This window comes from Entelurus aequoreus, linkage group LG20 (assembly GCF_033978785.1).
Source record: "Entelurus aequoreus isolate RoL-2023_Sb linkage group LG20, RoL_Eaeq_v1.1, whole genome shotgun sequence".
Classification (NCBI taxonomy): domain Eukaryota; kingdom Metazoa; phylum Chordata; class Actinopteri; order Syngnathiformes; family Syngnathidae; genus Entelurus; species Entelurus aequoreus.
The window spans coordinates 28163029-28183244 of NC_084750.1; the positions used below are offsets into that span (position 1 = coordinate 28163029).

At 38.4% G+C, this 20216-nt stretch overlaps 2 protein-coding genes across 3 annotated transcripts; one reads left to right on the forward strand and one right to left on the reverse strand.

Annotated features, from left to right (window-relative positions):
* Positions 1 to 1380: 1380 nt before the first annotated feature.
* On the forward strand, positions 1381 to 1725 carry LOC133635729 (potassium voltage-gated channel subfamily E member 1). The gene has a single exon (XM_062028978.1). The coding sequence runs from the start codon at positions 1381 to 1383 to the stop codon at positions 1723 to 1725; it is 345 nt and encodes a 114-aa protein (XP_061884962.1).
* Positions 1726 to 6807: 5082 nt separating this feature from the next.
* On the reverse strand, positions 6808 to 19817 carry LOC133635656 (dnaJ homolog subfamily C member 28-like). Of its 2 annotated transcripts, none has more exons than XM_062028890.1 (2): positions 19725 to 19817; positions 6808 to 8786 (listed from the first exon to the last, which is right to left on the reverse strand). In XM_062028890.1, exon 2 carries the CDS (start codon positions 8770 to 8772, stop codon positions 7621 to 7623), a length of 1152 nt encoding a protein of 383 aa, XP_061884874.1. In that variant the 5' UTR covers positions 8773 to 8786; positions 19725 to 19817; the 3' UTR covers positions 6808 to 7620. The 2 variants fall into 2 exon arrangements, with proteins under 2 accessions (XP_061884874.1, XP_061884873.1); XM_062028889.1 differs by lacking the exon at positions 19725 to 19817 and adding an exon at positions 15622 to 15744.
* Between the last annotated feature and the right edge of the window lie 399 nt (positions 19818 to 20216).

Sequence of the window (20216 nt, forward strand, 5' to 3'; positions counted from 1 at the left end):
GCGGCTGGCTGTAGCAACACAACCAGGAGGACTTTGACTTGGATAGCAGACGCGCTAGCCGACGCTAGCCGCCGACCGCACGGATGATCGGGTGAAGTCCTTCGTCCTTCCGTCGATCGCTGGAACGCAGGTGAGCACGGGTGTTGATGAGCAGATGAGGGCTGGCTGGCGTAGGTGGAGCGCTAATGTTTTTATCATAGCTCTGTGAGGTCCGGTTGCTAAGTTAGCTTCAATGGCGTCGTTAGCAACAGCATTGTTAATCTTCGCCAAGCTGGAAAGCTGTAACCGTGTATTTACATGTCCAGGGTTTAATAGTATTGTTGATTTTTTGTCTATTTTTCCAATCAGGGGTTTATTTCGTCTGTTTATATCTGCATTTGAGCCCGATGCTATCACGTTAGCTCAGTAGCTAAAGAGCTTCGCCGATGTATTGTCGTGGAGATAAAAGTCACTGTGAATGTCCATTTCGCATTCTCGACTCTCATTTTCAAGAGGATATAGTATCCGAGGTGGTTTAAAATACAAATCCGTGATCCACAATAGAAAAAGGAGAGAGTGTGGAATCCAATGAGCCAGCTTGTACCTAAGTTACGGTCAAAGCGAAAAAAGATATGTTTTGCACTGCATTCTAGTCCGTCACTCTCACGTTCCTCATCCACAAATCTTTCATCCTCACTCAAATTAATGGGGTAATCGTCGCTTTCTCGGTCCGAATCGCTCTAGCTGCGTTGAAAACAATAGGAAAATATGAGGAGGCGAACAACTGACTACGTCACGCTACTTCCGGTAGGGGCAAGGCTTTTTTTTTATCAGAGACCAAAAGTTGCAAACTTTATCGTCGTTGTTCTATACTAAATCCTTTCAGCAAAAATATGGCAATATCGCGAAATGATCAAGTATGACACATAGAATGGATCTGCTATCCCCGTTTAAATAAAAAAAAATCATTTCAGTAGGCCTTTAATCGTATTATTAGAAAGTGCCGTGGGGCCGTTAAAAAAATGACCTGCGGGCCGCACTTTGGACACCCCTGCTATAAGTGAACACTAGTTTTTAACTAATGCTGGCTACAAGCAAATGCTAGCTATAAGAGAATGTAAGCTATAAGCTATTTTCTAGTTATAAGCTAATGCTAGTTATTAGCAAATGCTACCTATAAGCTAATGTTGCTATCTATGTGTTCCAACAATTTCAGAATTGTATATTTATGAGTTTTATGTAAGTCTGCAACACTTATTAGTTTGATTAAATATGATTTAATGGTGAGATAATTATGTAAATATACATTAGACAACCAAATAATAAAGTATCAGGTGTACACTAACGGGGCTCACCTGTGCTTGTAGTGGCAGTTATCGGAGTGTCCAGCAGAGGGCGGCCATGTCGCACATCAACGCCACCGAGGTGACTTCCTCGCTGTTGCCTCACTGCCTCAACACAAGCGGTCTTCTTCCGCCGCCTGAGCACAACAACGCCGGCGCGCCGTCACGGGGGTCGACTCAGGCCGCGCTCTTCGTCCTCCTGGTGCTCGGCATGTTCGGCTTCTTCTCCTTAGGCGTCATGCTCAGTTTCATCCGCTCCAGGAAGACGGAGAGTTCCCAGGACCCCTACCACCAGTACATCGCCCGCGACTGGACCCGCGTCAGGACGCCGTGCGCGGCCGCCCAGGCTGCGGCGTCCGTGGTCATCTGTAACCTAGCAACAGCAGGACAGGAGCATGAATAACACGTGTGTCTGTCACTACGTCACAATAAAAGTTTTTTTTTCATTTACAACTTAGTCATACATTAATTAAAAGTTGTATCATGTTGGACACAATTTCTCAAGTTTTACCCAAGACTTCACAAAACGGCCATAACTTAAAAACTATCACTTAAAAAATATGAAATGGTAATAACCTAAAAACTATAAAACGTTAATCACTTCAAAAAAACGTTAATAACCTAAGAACTATAAAACGTTCATAAATTGAAAACCATAAAACGATAATTCTAAAACTATAAAACATTAATAACGTAAAAACTATAAAACATCCATCCATTTTTTTTTACCGCTTGTCCCTTTCGGGGTCTATAAAACATTAATAACCTGAACACTATACAACCTTTAATAACCTAAAATCAATAAAACGTTAATAACCTAAAAACAACCAAACGTTAATAACCTAAAAACTATAAAACGTTAATAACTTCCAAACTATAAAACGTTAATAACCTAAAACTATAAATCGACAATAATTTCAAAACTATAAAACGTTAATAACTTCAAAACTATAAAACGTTAATAACCTAAAAACAATAAAACGTTAATAACCTAAAAACTATAAAACATTAATAACTTCAAAAGTATACAATTTGACTAACCTAAAAACTATAAATGTTAATAACTTCAAAACTATAAAACGTTAATAACCTAAAAACTATAAAACGTTAATAACTTCCAAATTATAAATTGTTAATAACCTAAAACTATAAATCGACAATAACTTCAAAACTGTAAAACATTAATAACCTAAAAACTATAAAACGTTAATAACTTCAAAAGTATAAAATGTTAGTAACCTAAAAACTATAAAACGTTAATAACTTCCAAACTATAAAACGTTAATAACCTAAAACTATAAATCGACAATAACTTCAAAACTATAAAACGTTAATAACTTCAAAACTATAAAACGTTAATAACCTAAAAACAATAAAACGTTAATAACCTAAAAACTATAAAACATTAATAACTTCAAAAGTATAAAATATGAATAACCTAAAAACTATAAATGTTAATAACTTAAAAACTATAAAACGTTAATAACCTAAAAACTATAAAACATTAATAACTTCCAAACTATAAAACGTTAGTAACCTAAAACTATAAATCGACAATAACTTCAAAACCATAAAACATTAATAACCTAAAAACTATAAAACGTTAATAACTTCAAAAGTATAAAATGTTAATAACCTAAAAACTATAAAACGTTAATAACTTCCAAACTATAAAACGTTAATAACGTAAAACTATAAATCGACAATAACTTCAAAACTATAAAACGTTAATTACTTAAAAACCATAAAACCTTAACCTCAAAACTAAAAATCTTTAATAACCTAAAAACAATAAAATGTTAATAACCTAAAAACTATAAAACATTAATAACTTCAAAAGTATAAAATATGAATAACCTAAAAACTATAAACGTTAATAACTTCAAAACTATAAAACATTAACCTAAAAACTATAAAACGTTAATAACTTCAAAAGTATAAAATATGAATAACCTAAAAACTATAAACGTTAATAACTTCAAAACTATAAAACGTTAATAACTTCAAAACTATAAAACGTTAATAACCTAAAAACTATAAAACGTTAATAACTTAAAAACTATAAAACGTTAATAACCTAAAACTATAAATCGACAATATCTTCAAAACTATAAAACGTTAATAACTTAAAAACTATAAAACGTTAATAACCTCAAAACTAAAAAACGTTAATAACCTACAAACAATAAAATGTTAACTTCAAAAGTATAAAATATGAATAACCTAAAAACTATAAAACATTAATAACTTCTAAACTATAAACCGTTAATAACTTCCAAACTATAAAACGTTAATAACCTAAAACTATAAATCAACAATAACTTCAAAACTCTGAAACGTTCAAACTTTTAAAACTATAAAACGGTAATAACCTAAAAACTATAAAATGTTCATACATTTTCTACCGCTTGTCCCTTTCGGGGTCTATAAAACATTAACTTAAAAACTTATAAAACCGTCATAACCTCTTAAAAAAGATGAAATGGTAATAACCTAAAAACTTCGAAATGTGATCACTTAAAAACAATAAAACGTTAAAACCTAAGAACTATAAAACGTCCATAACTTAAAAACCATAAAACGAGAATTCTAAAACTATGAAACGTTAATCACATAAAAACTATAAAACATTAATAACTTAAAAACTATAAAAACATCCATTCATTTTCTGCCGCTTGTCCCTTTCGGGGTCTATAAAAAATGTACAACTTAAAAACTATAAAACATTAATAACCTCAAAACTATACAATGTTAATAAATTCAAAAATATAAAACGTTAATAACCTAAAAACTATAAAGCATTAATAACTTAAAAAACATAAAACGATAATTCTAAAACAACTTCCAAATTGTTTTAAATCACTTAAAAAACATTAATCACTTAAAAACTATAAAACATTAATAACTTAAAAACTATAAAACATCCATGCATTTTCTACCGCTTGTCCCTTTTGGGGTCTATAAAACATTAATAACTTAAAAACTATAAAACCGTAACAACCTCTTAAAAACTATCACTTAAAAAATATGAAATGGTAATAACCTAAAAACTATAAAGACGTTAATCACTTAAAAACTATAAAACGATAATAACCTAAAAACTGTAAAACTTTCATGACTTAAAAAACATATAACGATAATTCTAAAACTATAAAACGTTAATCACTTAAAAACTATAAAACATTAATAACTTAAAAACTATAAAACATCTATCTATTTTCTACCGCTTGTCCCTTTTGGGGTCTATAAAACATTAGAAAAATTAAAAACTATAAAACGTTAATAACTTAAAAACTATAAAAGATTAATAACCTCAAAACTATACAACATTAATAACTTAAAAACTATCAAATGTTAATCACTGAGAAACTATAAATTGTTGATCACTTAAAAACAATAAAACGTTAATAACCTAAAAACTATACAAACGTTAATCACTTAAAAACTATAAAACGTTGATCACTTAAAAACGTGAAGCAAGGTAGCCGAAACTTGTCAGGTACAAAACTTTACCTTACTAGCCTATATAAATCAACCATTTATATAAACAATAAAACGTTAATAACCTAAGAACTATAAAACCTTCATAACTTAAAAACCATAAAACGATAATTCTGAAACTAAAAACGTTAATCACTTAAAAACTATAAAACATTAATAACTTCAAAAGTATAAAACATCCATCCATTTTCTACCGCTTGTCCCTTTCGTAGTCTATAAAACATTAATAACTTCAAAACTTTACAACATTAATAACCTAAAAAGAACAAAACGTTAATAACCTAAAAACTATAACACGTTAATAACTTCCAAACTATAAAGCGTTGATAACCTACAACTATAAAACGACAATAACTTCAAAACTATAAAACGTTCAAACTTTTAAAACTATAAAACGGTAATAACCTAAAAACTATAAAACGCCCATCATTTTAAAACTATAAAACATTAATAAATGGGACAAAACAAACATGTTTACTTGACCCACTTCCTGGGAAACTTATCAAGGAGCTGTTTGTAATATTAGGACCATCAGTGCTAAATATTATTAACTTATCACTTTCCTCTGGCACTGTTCCCGTAGCATTCAAAAAAGCGGTTATTGATCCTCTGTCATGTCTGTTCATGTTTTTGTTTTGGCCATGTGTTTGTTTTTTGGACTCTTTTTAGTTCCTGGTTGCACTTCCTTGCTTGGTTTGGTTTCCATGGTCACCCATTAGTTTTCACCTGTCTTGTCACGCACCTGTTTCACGTTTCGAGTCACGCACCTGTTTTCACTGATCACGTCACTATTTAAATCTGTCTGTTTCTGTTGTTCGTCCTGGCGTCCTCACACATTCACACTCCTGCCACTCTGATGATCCATGCTGCTCTTTTTCATGTTTTTTCTCATACCAAGTAAGTTTTGTTTATTAAGACCACAGTTAGTGTTTTTGTTTCTTTGTTCATAGTTTTTGTGCCCACGTGCATGTCTTTTGTTTCTTAGTCAAGTTTGTATTTCCGCCTTTGGGCGCGCCATTTGTTTGCTTCCTTTTTTGTAGTTTATTAGTGTTAATAAATAAATTATGTATTTAAATTCACGCCTTGCCCGCGCCAATTTTCCTTTGCCTTCCAGAGAAGCAAACCCCAAGAATCAAGTCATGACATCCTCTGCTTAAAAGACCTAACCTCGATCCTGACCTCATGGTAAACTACCGGCCGGTGTCTCACCTTCCCTTTATCTCGAAAATCCTTGATAAAATTGTTGCACAATGAACACTTAGCGTCTAACAATCCCTGTGAACCCTTTCAGTCCGATATCAGGGCAAATCACTCTAAGGAGACAGCCCTCGCAAGAATGACTAATGATCTATTGCTAACTATGGATGCTGATGTGTCATCCATGTCTTAGCGCTGCTTTCGATACCGTCGATCATAACATTCCATTAGAACTAATAGAACTAGTTGTCTTGAAAGCACTTTTATTAGGGTTACTGCAGAGCATCTCAAAAACTAAATTCACAGCAAGACCCGTATATTTCACACTATCCTGACATTTTAGCTGAAATTCAGCTCTTTTTTCAAATGTTGACAAATATATGGCTAAAATGGTCACATGAAGAAACAAACTAGTTGTATTCGATATTGTGTATAATTACACTGAGTGTACACAATTGCCGTCTTGGCCACTGTCACGTTTAAATACCTTAAAAACAGTTATAAATCGAGAAGGTGTATATATATATATATATATATATATATATATATATATATATATATATATATATATATATATATATATATATATATATATATATATATATATATATACATATATATATATATATAGTCAAGGTTTCTGGGGTTTGTCCGTTATACAGTGCTAAATACCGGGGTAGAGTGGAATATACGTTAGGTCATGAAAAAACACAGAGGCTATTTCATCCCTACAAGCCTGTTTTGCAGGCTTGTAGGGATGAAATAGCCTCTGTGTTTTTTCCTGAACTAACGTATATGTATATATATATATCTGCTCTTTTGGCTTGTCAAGTTGTGCAATTAATATCAGAACAGTGTGCCGAGGACATCGATTATAATGCACTGTATCTTGATTATTAAATAGTGGACAAGCTCGACGATGGTGTACTACAAAAGTAGTGGTAGAGTAAGTACTGTCTTTAATAGTAACAGTAATTCAGTACAGTATGAGTCATTTGAAAGTATTTAATACTACTACTAGTGTTGCGTAGATGTCCTGATGATTAGCCTGCAGACGGCGCGTCCAGTTGGTTGTATTTTTACCGGAGAAAATGGAGTCACAGGGTTTTAAAACGTGTCTTGTTGTCTGCCGTTGCAAAGGTGCAGTGCGTCCATTTGTCTGCAAGACATATTGTATTGAGGTGTGTAACAATACAGTCTTGGTTTCCCAGGTGAAAAAACAAAACAATATGCCTTATAGAGACAGTAGTTCTGATTGGATCCCTCCATGATTTATTCCCTGCCGCTCTTCCACATGCTACTGTGATTGGAAAGATTCCTAACTTGTCCCACCCACTAAAGACGAAATTTGATTGGATTTCCTCTCCGTGAACATTTTTGTCACATTTTTGACTAAATTGTCAGTTAATTTCATCATTGTTTTAGTCAACATGTATTTGTTTTGATAGTTATTGTCCTATTTTAGTCAGGGGGGAAAATAGGTCGTTGACGGTAACTAAGACAGAAATGTTTAGTCAACAAAATTAGCACCAAAGTCAGCTGGGATAGGCTCCAGCTCAGCCGTGAACAGGAAATAAAGGAAAGTGTTGTTCCGTGTCCTTCATCTGAGCCAGCTTTGCATCCAAGACATCAAGCCTGGTTTTGTGTCTCTAGACATTGCGCTGGCGCCGTTGTCTCTCTTCATCTCCTCCCTCTTTCTCTCCCGCTCCGCCTGCTGCTCTAGTTGGCGCTGTCGGGCAGCCTTCTCGGCGCGCTCCGTCTCCCGCGCCAAGCTGAAGTGCACCATCTGCATCTGGAGCATGGGTGCGATCAGGTTGAAGTCGTCCACCATCTTATTGAGCTTGACCAGGTCCTCCTCGGCGCGGGCACGCAGCTCCTCCCACCTGCCGCGCTCCGTCGGGTTCATGGGTTCTCCCAGCCGGGCCCTCCCCTCCAATAAAGCGCTACGGATGTGAGCGGCGGCCTCGCGGATGTCTCGCTGCGTGACCACCCAGGCTGGCTGGTAGCCGTTGTCGATGAGGATGCGATTAAGGTTGTGTGTCATGGGGTCAGCGTAGGGGTTGTGCTCAAACTTATTGAGAGGCTTTCCAACGCCGCTCAGGTTGCGGAAGTCCCCTCGCGCCATGGACTCCTGGATCAGGTCCTCCACAAGGCGCTCCACTGCTTGGGTGATCTTTATCTTCTTGCTGCGCTGACGCATGTCCCGCTTCACCAGCGCCCCCTCCGCAGCTGCCGCCCTCTCGTGTTCCCTCTGCCGGTAGTCTAGGACCTGCTCGGAAGCTCGATCTACACGGAACTGCCGGTACTGGCGTTCGCGTTGACTGGGAGTGCCCGAGCCCACACCCTCGTAGCTGAGGTAGTGCCTATGCTGGGGAGCCACAATCTTGGACTCGTCCTCTTCCTCCTCGTCTACGTCCTTCGCCGCATGCCGACACCGTGCCTCGCTCCGGTGTGCCAGAACGGAGCGGTAGGCCTCCTCGACCCGGGCGAAAAGGACCGCATCGGCGGTGGAAGCGCCAGAATCCGGGTGGTAAAGCTTGGCCAGGCGCAGGTAGGACTCCTTGACGCGGGCGTCACCGATCGGCTCGTCCTCGGGCAGTTGCAGCAGGCGGTAGTTCTCTCGCAGGCTGCTGCTGATCTGGGGTCTGCTGCTGGACGCCCGGAGCCACCAGGAACAACCAGAGCGCAGCAGCAGGAAAGGTCCATGACAGGAGGAGCAGCAGGAGACCAGTAGATGGCAAGTGAAGCTCATTTCTCTCTCCACTCCTGTAATGAGAGCAAGAACAGAACAATCACAATCTGGATGGTTTTGGTCAAAACGAAAGGGACAAAATGGTTAATTGCTTCTTGTTATATAATTTTGTTAAGTATTTATATTGTCTAGATCAATGGTCCCCAAACTATGGCTCGCGGGCCGGATTTGGCCCGTGGGAATTAGGTCCCGACGTTGAGCAACTCAAACCAACGTTTCTGCTTTAGTGGATTCTGCCTTGGATTTTATAGCCAAATTCTTCTAACTGCTCCAAATGCAAAACTCATGCAAAAATCATAAAGCTTACAAACTATTAGCTAACTCCCTTTATCTGAATAGCCATTTGTGATTTATAGCATGCAATAACAAATATCTTGCAGGCATTTGTTGTTTATGTTTCAAAATGATTCAACAATTCAATGTCAAAATACAAACAGTAAAAATAATGAACTAAATGTCAGCCAGCTACTGTCTTGTTCTAAAACACCAATGAAAATGAAATAGACAGGCTATACTGTAGCAAAAGTCATCATATGTCTGCCACAATCATGTGTGTTCTTAAATGTGTATTCCACGTCTTCCATTTCGAGATTTTGATTTGTGCTTGAACGGTAAACAACTAAAATGAATGATTTGAGTATTGTTTTATCCAGACGAATACATCTGTCTAAATGTGGCCAAATTGACGCATTGTGGGTTTCCTGGACGTCGTCTACATCGCTAAAAGAAAAGTCTAAGGAAGAGAATCCCTCTGCCATTTTCCACTAGTTGTTTTAATATATAAATCGCCCGCTTGAATATTCCCTCTGTCATGTCTGTTCATGTTTTTGTTTTGGCCATGTGTTTGTTTTTTGGACTCTTTTTAGTACCTGGTTGCACTTCCTTGTTTGTTTCCATAGCAACTCATTAGTTTTCACCTGTCCTGTCACGCACCTGTTTATAGCAACTCACTAGTTTTCACCTGTCCTGTCACGCACCTGTTTCACGTTTTGAGTCACGCACCTGTTTTCACCAATCATGTCACTGTTATTTAAAGCCTGTCTTTTTCCGTTGGTCTTCCTGGCGACATCACCTTCTCCACACATTTATGCTCTGCTCATGTTATCATCGTTTTTCTATAGTCCATGCTGATCTTCTCATGCCAAGTAAGTTTTTGTTTAATAGTTTTTGTGCCCTTGTGCAAGTCTTTTGTTTTGTCATAGTCAAGTTTTTACCTCCGCTGTGAGCGCTTTTTGTTTGTAACTTTTTTTGAGTTAAAATATTAAACATGTCCTCACCTGCACGCCACGTATGGTCCAATTCATTTGCACCACGGGAGAACAAACCACGCCATAGACCAAGTCGTGACACCCTCTTCTCTTTTCCGACTCTCTCACTGTCATTTGGGATGTGCGTGTCTGTTTTGATTTCCCTTCCTGGTTCGAAGACCCGCCCTACCTTGCCTCTGATTGGCCTGTCCATAATGTTTTTCCCTAATCTTAACCAATCGTGAATCATCATAGTAAACAAACCAACCAATCGTGGATTTTCTTATACGTAAACCAACCAATCATCATTGATGTTTCCCGTATATTTTGTCCCCTGCCCGTGGAGTTGCTTCGCTACGTAGCTTAGATTTTTAAGTTCATCGTTTTTAATGGAAAACTGTAGTTTTTACCACTGAACTGAACTGGATTATCATAAACCGTACTCATTACCGGAAAACCGTAGTTGTTGGCAGGTATGGCAAAGAGACGGATCAAGATTTTACACACATTGTAGGTCGGAATTAAAACATATATATTTTTACAGAGATAAAAAAGACGGATTTCCGACTATAGACGGAAAAATGACATGCCTGTAGAATGCAAAAAAACCCAACCTTTTGTCTTCTTGTTTCCCAAAAGGATTGTGAACGATAGGCAAAACTCCAATAAAGTGCGGTTCCCCTTTAAAGTTCACTTTCTGTAATGCTTTGAATTACACAGAAATATTTACACTTGAGAAAGAATATCTGCAATGTTTTTTAATACATTTTCTCAGCAGAAAAAAAAATGGTCTTCTAGGTTCAAACTCTGTATTGACGTTCTACACTGTTAAGCTCAAATACTGAATCAGGACAATACATATTCACTAGGGATGTCCGATAATGGCTTTTTGCCGATATCCGATATTCCGATATTGTCCAACTCTTTAATTACCGATACCGATATCAACCGATATATGCAGTCGTGGAATTAACACATTATTATGCCTAATTTGGACAACCAGGTATGGTGAAGATAAGGTACTTTTTAAAAAAATTTGTAAAATAAGATAAATAAATTAAAAACATTTTCTTGAATAAAAAAGAAAGTACAACAATATAAAAACAGTTACATAGAAACTAGTAATGAATGAAAATTAGTAAAATTAACGGTTAAAGGTTAGTACTATTAGTGGACCAGCAGCACGCACAATCATGTGTGCTTACGGACTGTATCCCTTGCAGACTGTATTGATATATATTGATATATAATGTAGGAACCAGAATATTAATAACAGAAAGAAACAACCCTTTTGTGTGAATGAGTGTAAATGGGGGAGGGAGGTTTTTTGGGTTGGTGCACTAATTGTAAGTGTATCTAGTGTTTTTTATGTTGATTTAATTAAAAAAAAACAACAAAAAAAACCCCCGATACCGATAATAAAAAAAACGATACCGATAATTTCCGATATTACATTTTAACGCATATATCGGCCGATTATATCGGCAGGCCGATATTATCAGACATCTCTAATATTCACAGAGTATTTTTGACACTATTTCACTTTATAGACATTTCTCTAACACAGGGGTGTCAAACTCATTTTAGTTCAGGGGCCGCATGGAGGAAAATATGTGCACACGTGGGCCGGACTATTAAAATCATGGCATTCAAACTAAAAAAAAATAAAGACAACTTCAGATTGTTTTCTTTGTCTTACTCATTGCCAAAAATAGAACAAACACATTCTGAAAATATTACAATAAAAATATAGAAAAAAATACAGGCAGCGGTAAAGTTTAGATCCATCCATCCATCCATCCATCCATTTTCTACCGCTTGTCCCTTTTGGGGTCGCGGGGGTTGCTGGAGCCTATCTCAGCTGCATTCGGGCGGAAGGCGGGGTACACCCTGGACAAGTCGCCACCTCATCGCAGGGCGAACACAGATAAACATTCACACTCACATTCACACACTAGGGCCAATTTAGTGTTGCCAATCAACCTATCCCCAGGTGCATGTCTTTGGATCCTTGAAGGAAAAAAGAAAGTGAATGACCGTTTATAACTGAATACATTTACATATGCATAAAAGTGTGATTTCTTTTGCATTATAATTTTTTAAATATTAATTCAAGTTAAATAAATTTATGACAACCTATTTCCAAAACACAGTATAGAATGTGAGATATAACAGGATAATGCATACATTTCTGATTTGTTTTCAAAACGGTTACAAAAAAGTGGGACACAAACAAATTTACTCTGGGACCCTATTTTTAAGACTCGATTGAAAATTGCTAGCGTAAACACTGATGGAGTATTGGTGCGTGCAAAACAGCAGCAGGCGGCTGTGGCCTGCGGGCCCGTTCTAATACTAATCAAATATCATCCCGGGGGCCACAGATAATTCATTTGCGGGCCAGATCTGGCCCACGGGCCTTGACTTTGACACCCCTGCTCTAACAGGAGAGGCAGCTCTGTTAATTCGTTTCATTAGTTATATCGAAACTGTGCGTGAGAGTTTCATGCAATTTGAACATGTTTAACTACAAACGTTTGTATACCACATGAATTTGGCATTTTATGCGTGTGATAAATACATAATTGTTTTCTGTATGATTCATTAAAAAATAATCATTAGCACCTATTTGTCGACATCAAGGGTGTCAAACGTACAGCCCGCGGGCCTGAGCAGGTTTTATCCGGCCTGCGGGATGAGTTTGCGAAGTATAAAACTGAGCTGAAATTTTTTAATGAAAGAAATCGCTGTTCTAAATGTTTCCACTAGATGTCGCAATAGCAATTCTTTGTATCTTTGTAGATTATGCTACATATACTACATACAAAACACATGATGTTAGTGCACCAGTCGAGGAAAATGAACAAAGTACATAAATAACATCCTGTAATTTGATTTTGATATAATTTTTTTTATCATGAGAGATTGAAAATTAACACCAATGAGTTGACTGATGAACATTATCACATAATTTATTCAGAAAGCATAAATAACGACAAATAAATATAGAATACTATTAACCGCAACATGTAAGTGTAACAAAACCCCAACAACATTATGATTTGTACATTTTCAGCATGTGCTTGTTCTATTTTTAAACAAAGAAAACAATCTGAAGTTGTCTTTATTTTTAAGTTATCGTGCCGTGATTTTACCAGTTCGGCCCACTTGGAAGTAGATTTTTCTCCATGTGGCCCACAATCTAAAAATTAGTTTGACACCTTTGGTCTACATATAGAAGAAGGCCCTTTCCTTTGTTTTTTGAATTACTGATTGTTCCCCTCTGTACTCTGCACCTCAATATAGTCTGAATTCGCCCCTGATAATAATTGTGTAACCTATTTTTATGGGCTTGCCTCTTTGTGATGTTAAGTTCCTGTTATAAGCTGTTATACAGTATATGCCTCGGACTCTTATTTTGAAGGCGCTAAGAGCGGAAGTGGTGACACGTTGTAGTGGAGCAGAGGTTTTGAAAAGAAAAGGAAATAAAGTGGTCCTCGTGTAAAACACGGAGGCTCCAGTTTTACACGAGGACCACTTTATTTCCTTTTCTTTTCAAAACCTCCGCTCCACTACAACGTGTCACCACTTCCGCTCTTAGCGCCTTCAAAATAAGAGTTCAAGGCATATACTGTATAACAGCTTATAACAGGAACTTAACATCACAAAGAGGCAAGCCCATAAAAATAGTATACAATTGCATTATTATTTCTTATAATATTATGATAAACATGTTGTTCGTTTTAGTTAGAGTTGATACTATGGCGTTACATTAGTACCAAAAATCCAAGCGCGTAAAAACTGTTATCGCGCGCTGATTCTCCACTTCGTGCGCGCGCGCGACACCCTTTTGCGCGCGCGTGGTGCCTTTGTGCGCGCGCGCGGCGCCTTCTTGCGTGCGCACGGTGCCTTTCTGCGCGCGCGCTGTCTCGTTTTGCGCGCGCGGTGCCTTTCTGCGCGCGCGCTGTCTCGGTCTGTGCGCTGTCATGTTTCATTTTGGTACTTTGGGGGCGGGCATGCTTAGACCGCCCCTTCTTTCTGATTGGCTTTGAGCAATCAGAAGTATAGCAGGGCGGGTCATCGTCAATATGTATCAAGATTTACGAAGGAAGAAGTGGATAAAAAAATGTTGGCTGAAAAAGAGGTAAGTTATTGAACTGCTTTGGAGTGATTGTAAGGGTACTATTACTAAAAATAATAATAATACATTTTTATTTATAAAGCACTTTTTATACATTTAAAATGCAGCTCAAAGTGCTTTACATAGATAAAAACAAAATGAGAAATAACACCCACACCCCATGAAGACAGTCAAACATGTACATAAAAATAAACAAACAACAACAACAATAATAATAACAACACAATGACAATAGCCAATCACAGGAACCCTCTGGATGTGGAGATCCAGAGGGCTCTTTGAGGAAACACTAGATGATCAAATAAATGGATTAAAAATAATTAAAATACACATCAGGTAAAAGTCCAAAAATAATATGAAATAAGATAAGATATAATCAAACATAAAAATAAACTACAATATGAAAAACTATAAAATAAAATAAAATACAATAAAAACTGAAATATAAATATAATAAGACCATATAAAAATAGGCTAAGATATGATAAAACATAAAAATAACTAATACTAATAGAATAATCCTGCACATTGGGCCTAATATTTGTGTAGTAAAGTGGTTTTTGAATTTGAGCAATGTAATCTGAAAGATGTTTAAAATATCAACAATTAATGTTAATATTTTTGAAACAATATACTTCTCATAACATGAGTATCTGTGTGGTGTGCATGAGAGAGTGGAAAGAAAAGCATTGCTATAGTTTCACTTCATCTGCCTTTTTTTTTACAACCTACTTGAAGTTGTATTTTTCTTTTTTTTTTTCAAAGCCAATCAGAAAGAAGGGGCGGTCTAAGCATGCCCGCCCCCAAACTACCAAAATGAAACATGACAGCGCACAGACCGAGACAGCGCGCGCGCAGAAAGGCACAGCGCGCGCGCAGAAAGGCACCGCGCACACGCAAGAAGGCGCCGCGCGCGCGCACAAAGGCACCACGCGCGCGCAAAAGGGTGTCGCGCGCGCGCACGAAGTGGAGAATCAGCGCGCGATAACAGTTTTTACGCGCTTGGATTGTTGGTACTAATGTGACGCCATATGATACAGTCTCTGCAAATGCATTAATCTAACTAATACGATCATTGCAAGTGTAGGCTAGACTGTCAAGGTGTAGCTAATAAAGTGGCCCACGCGTGCAGATGGGTGAAAAACAAAACTAAAAACAACATTTTGCGGTAACTAGAATATATAAAATCATGTTTTCATAGCCGCATTTCTCTTCACTGACCACCAAAAAGTAGAATTTAAAATGCTGCTCATTTTAGTTCCCTTCCGTGACGTCATAAAATGCCCGGCTGTCAGCCTTCCTGACGGGCCAGCAACTCGCTAGCTAGCGGCCGAAAGACTTCCGTTCAGGAAATACAGCGCTTAACACGCATTTTTAAGACATGACACCAACATTAAGATACCAACATAGCAGACTGTGAAAAGACATTTAACGACAAACAATGGTTGAATATCGGGTCACCTGCTTGGGTTGTTTTGACGCTTCTTCTTCTTTCACTTCATTGGCAGAGCAAAACTACAACACCCAGTGGACGGAAGTGTATACTGCAGTTCACCAGACTCAGTCCACTGGGGCTACGACACCTAGTGGATGGAAGGGTACACTGCAGTCCACGACAACGGCCACAACATGCATAGGGCAGATTCTATTAATTCTTTTTAATTTTCCAATTGAAAAAGGAATGTACATACACATTGAACGTCATGACAGGATGAAAATAATATGATGTGAAGTTATTTAATTAATCAGGAATCTTTCGGGGTTTTTAGCTAGGTGGCACCCTGCACGTCCCTGAACTTTTGGTGGAAAAGGGCCTATTGGTATCTACGACAATAAAAGGAACTATTTTTTTAGTATAAGCGGCAGTATAAATAAGCATTAATCACTGAGAGCTAGCGTATGTTGCTATTTGGGCTGCTACTACTGCATCGCTTCTGAGTTGGTGAAAGTTAATTCTAGATTATAAATCATGCGTCTCACCTGGATAGTAGAAGGTTATGGACATAAATCGACAAGTTGGTCAACTTTAAAATTCAACTTAGACCCGGAAGACATTGAGAAGAAGACCTGACAATCGTCTGCTCCCAGCATTTTTTACCTGAGGATTATGATGATAATCTAAACGGGGAACGCAGGTCTTGTGCTGAAAGATACAAACATCCCAGTGAGAGCAGACATTGAACAGTAAGTGTTTGTTTTATTATGTTGATAGTTTGTATATCTTGTTTAGCACTTGATGTCCTAACAATCCCTCTCCATCTTGGAACCCTTAAAAATCACGTTATATTTTATAAATGGTGTTTTGTCTTAAAAGTTTATGAGCTAATTTTCTATTTTGAAAGAACACTTCTGTTTACTTGTGTCTTAAATAGAAGGCAATCAACCAACTGTTCCTATTTTAAAATTATAATTATGTAAAAGTAGTGAAACAATTTAAAGGCCTACTGAAATGACATTTTTTTATTTAAATGGGGATAGCAGATCCATTCTATGTGTCATACTTGATCATTTCGCGATATTGCCATATTTTTGCTGAAAGGATTTAGTATAGAACAACGACGATAAAGTTCCCAACTTTTGGTCGCTGATAAAAAAAAGCCGGAAGTAGCGTGACGTCACAGGAGGTAGGATTCCTCACAATTCCCCGTTGTTTACAATGGAGCGAGAGAGATTCGGACCGAGAAAGCGACGATTACCCCATTAATTTGAGCTAGGATGAAATATTCGTGGATGAGGAACGTTAGAGTGAAGAACTAGAGATGTGGGTGTATGCAGGGTGTATCTTTTTTTGCTCTGACCGTAACTTAGGTACAAGGTCTCATTGGATTCCACACACTCTCCTTTTTCTATTGTGGATCACGGATTTGTATTTTAAACCACCTCGGATACTATATCCTCTTGAAAATGAGAGTCGAGAACGCGAAATGGACATTCACAGTGACTTTTATCTCCACGATAATACATCAGCGAAGCTCTTTAGCTACTGAGCTAACATGATAGCATCTGGCTCCAATGCAGATAGAAACAAAATAAATAAATCCCTGACTGGAAGGATAGACAGAAGATCAACGATACTATTAAACCATGGACATGTAACTACACGGTTAATAATTCTCAGCCTGGCAAAGCTTTACAATGCTGTTGCTAACGACGCTGAAGCTAACTTAGCAACCGGACCTCACAGAGCTATGATAAAAACATTAGCGCTCCACCTACACCAGCCAGCCCTCATCTGCTCATCAACACCCGTGCTCACCTGCGTTCCAGTGATCGACGGCGCGACGAAGCACTTCACCCGATCATCCGTGCGGTTGGCGGCTAGCGGCGGCTAGCATCGGCTAGCGCGTCTTCTATCCAAGTAAGTACTTCTTGTTGTGTTGTTACAGCCAGCCGCTAATACACCGATCCCACCTACAACTTTCTTCTTTGCAATGTCCATTGTTCATTAAACAAATTGCAAAAGATTCACCAACACAGATGTCCAGAATACTGTGGAATCTTTCGATGAAAACAGAGCAGTTTGTATGGTGACACATTGGGTACGAATACTACGTTGTGACGTCACGTGCATACGCATCATACATAGACGTTTCCAACCGGAAGTTTAGCGGGAAATTTAAAATTGCACTTTATAAGTTAACCCGGCCGTATTGGCATGTGTTGCAATGTTAAGATTTCATCATTGATATATAAACTATCAGACTGTGTGGTCGGTAATAGTGGGTTTCAGTAGGCCTTTAAACATTATTTTTTAACCCCATACAATTAGCTATAAAACTAATGAACATATTTAAATACTATTTGTATTTGACTACTAATAGTCACAGAACTTGTAGTGACGACTATGACTGGTTTCTTTTAAAATACACCAATGGTGCAACTGGACACATCCTCAGTGATGTAACCTAGGATCACAGGGGGTTTCGGGTCTTTCAACAAACAGACACCCCTCCTCTAGGCGACCCAGCTAGGGTTGATCATGCCCCAGCCTGTGTCCAGGTAGCGCTACTGCCCTACATGCCACGCCTCTCCCCTCCTGATCCACAGCCACCTTGATGCCACTTCTGCTGCATCTGTGGCTGACTTCATAGCCTTCGCTGGCTGGCCCCTGTGATGCCAAGCATTCTGTAGGCCGCGCAGAGGGATTTGCCAACAAACCCTCGACATCCCACTTCAACGGGCCGGCACATCGCTCGCCACCCATTGCTCCGACACTCCTCCACAAGCTGAGAGTACTTTGCGCTTTTCCTCTCATTGGCCTCCTCCATACGGTCCTCCCAAGGCACTGTGAGCTCCAGGAGGATTACCTGCTTGGAGGCCACTGAGGTAAGCACAATATCTGGCTTTAGTGTTGTTTTGAAAACCACTTCAGGGAACTTCAACTGCTTGCCCAGATCAACTGACAGCTCCCAGTCGCGTGCTGTTGCCAACAGACCAGAAGAGGTGTTCCGGGCACCCGGTGTTGACTTCTCCCCAGTTCTGATGAAAGCGGTGCTCTTCACTGGGCGGAGGCTCTTGCTGTGACTGACTCCCCTGCAGATGGTATCGGCTATGGCCTTCAGGACCTGGTCATGTCGCCAGCGGTACCGCCCTTCACCCAGGGCTTTTGGACAACAGCTTAGGATGTGCTCCAAGGTTCCTCTCCTCTGGCAGAGGGGGCACGCTGGTGTCTCCACCTTCCCCAGGTGAATAAATAAATAAATAAATGGGTTATACTTGTATAGCGCTTTTCTACCTTCAAGGTACTCAAAGTGCTTTGACAGTATTTCCACATTCACCCATTCACACACACATTCACACACTGATGGAGGGAGCTGCCATGCAAGGCGCTAACCAGCACCCATCAGGAGCAAGGGTGAAGTGTCTTGCCCAAGGACACAACGGACATGACTAGGATGGTAGAAGGTGGGGATTGAACCCCAGTAACCAGCAACCCTCCGATTGCTGGCACGGCCACTCTACCAACTTCGGTGAAGAGGTTGGATGGACTTGGCAGCACGTCGTAGACCGCCTGAATCAATGGTTTAATATGGATTAGCAATCACTTCAGGGTGTCGGGTCAGGACAGCAATTATTCGTTCAGGTGAGTGCAGGAGAAATAATATATTGTCCAAGTCCAGATTTGCAGGTTCAATTGTATATTGAAGACATGCATGAGTTGTTCTTTTGTGTGTGTGTGTGTGTGGTTTCCTTACAAAACAAATACACTCATTATAAATCAACTAAAGTGACCACAATCCAATAAAATATAGGCACAAGCCTGCAACAGGGCTGTTAAATATACATCACTTAGCTGTGTACACACAGTTTATATAAATGTACAGAATTTGAACATCCCAGCCCTGAGTAATGTAATGATTAATATATAAATAGCATCACAACAATAATTCTAAATTGTAAATTGGGGCTAACAAACATGTCCAATGCTATAAACAGGCCCCAATCAGGGTATGATATTCAGCTAGCAGTACAGCCATTAGACTACAATAAAACTGACAAAATGAGTTACAATACAGTTTTAAGCACACAAGAAGTTATATTAAAGTGTCTATAAAGTGACTCACTTTGTATTGACGCATACTGCCAATTAAACAATTGACATCGAAGTTCACGTAACTTTCAGAGCTTGCTGATGTAATGATGCGTTAAATGCCCCCTCCAATGTCGTAAAAGTGATTCTTCTTCTTCTTCTTTTGATTTTTATGGCGGTTGGCAAGCAACCTTGTGGTGTGCATTACCGCCACCTACTGTAATGGAGTGTGGACCGAGGTGGATCCCTACTTTATATTCTTTTATTTAACCCAGTGTTTTTAAAAAATGTGTATATTGCTTTATATCCTATGTGTTCTGAGTGCAATCCTAATATATCTTCCACTGATAACCTAATATTCTCTTTCGCTAACTTACTTTCCAGTATTTCCCTTTCTCTATTATATTTCCTACAATGTATTAAAACATGTCCTACACTTTCTATCTGTTGGCAAGAATCACACAGTCCTGTAGTATGTTTTGTTAAATGTTGTGTTTTGATTGCGCCCTTATTCATTGCATTACGG